The 941-nt window shown below is 52.2% G+C and overlaps 1 protein-coding gene across 1 annotated transcript in view; it reads left to right on the top strand.

Moving 5' to 3' along the window:
- Positions 1 to 378: 378 nt before the first annotated feature.
- Positions 379 to 941, top strand: part of LOC107299025 (Golgi SNAP receptor complex member 1-like) — a 37,012-nt gene continuing 36,449 nt past the window's right edge. Inside the window, exon 1 of the mRNA XM_015828389.1 lies at positions 379 to 458. Within this exon, the coding sequence (XP_015683875.1) occupies positions 414 to 458 (45 nt within the window). The 5' untranslated portion in view covers positions 379 to 413. The remainder of the gene's footprint in view (positions 459 to 941) is intronic.

A 941-nucleotide genomic window follows, 5' to 3' on the forward strand; every position in this document is an offset into this window, starting at 1 on the left:
GATGAAAGCCGGCTGGGTGACTTTGGGCCAATCACCAGGAGACGGTGAGTTCTAGTCCCGCCTTAAGCATAAAAGCCGGTTGGGTGACTTTGGGCCAATCACCAGGAGGCTGTGAGTTCTAGTCTCACCTTAGGCATGAAAGTCAGCTAAGTGACTTAGGGCCCATCCCTCTCTGTTAGCCCAACCTACCTCACAGGGTTGTTGTGGGGAAACTCGGAGGAGGAAGGAGCATGACCTCCATCCACTGCCTTGAATTACTTATGTAATAATAAAGATGGGATAAAATGTAATAAGTAAAGGTGAGCGAAGATTTCACGCCCCGGGTTAAAATTTAATGGAACACTACCTCTTGTGTCGCTCATTCCTCCAGCTCGGACACAACGCCTCTCCTGAACGGATCGAGCCAAGACCGGATGTTCGAAGCCATGGCCGTGGAAATTGAGCAGCTCTTAGGGAAGGTAAGAGGGACGTCCCGTTGGCCCAGCTGGGACCCCGGTTGAAACATGGAAGGGGCTTTCAAGGAAGGCCGGAGTGACTTGTCCACGGGGTTTCTCAGCCATCCAGGTCATACTTGTCCCAGAGGAGTTTTTTCAGGAGACCACTGGACTTCCTTGTTTTTCCTGTCTGACTGGGGAATTCTGGGAGTGGAAGACCACCCCTCTTAAAGCAGGCCGGCTGGGGTATTCTGGGAGTGGACGTCCACCCCTCTTAAAGCAGGCCGGCTGGGGAATTCTGGGAATTGAAGTCCACCCCTCTTAAAGCATGCTGGTTGGGGGATTCTGGGAGTTAAAATCCACCCCTCTTAAAGCATACTGGCTAGGGAATTCTGGGAATTGAAGTCCACCCCTCTTAAAGCATGCTGGTTGGGGGATTCTGGGAGTGGAAGTCCACCCCTCTTAAAGCATGCTGGTTGGGGGATTCTGGGAGTTAAAATCCACCCC

Source organism: Protobothrops mucrosquamatus, unplaced genomic scaffold, assembly GCF_001527695.2.
Source record: "Protobothrops mucrosquamatus isolate PMUCROS unplaced genomic scaffold, P.Mucros_1.0 scaffold4449, whole genome shotgun sequence".
Lineage (NCBI taxonomy): Eukaryota > Metazoa > Chordata > Lepidosauria > Squamata > Viperidae > Protobothrops > Protobothrops mucrosquamatus.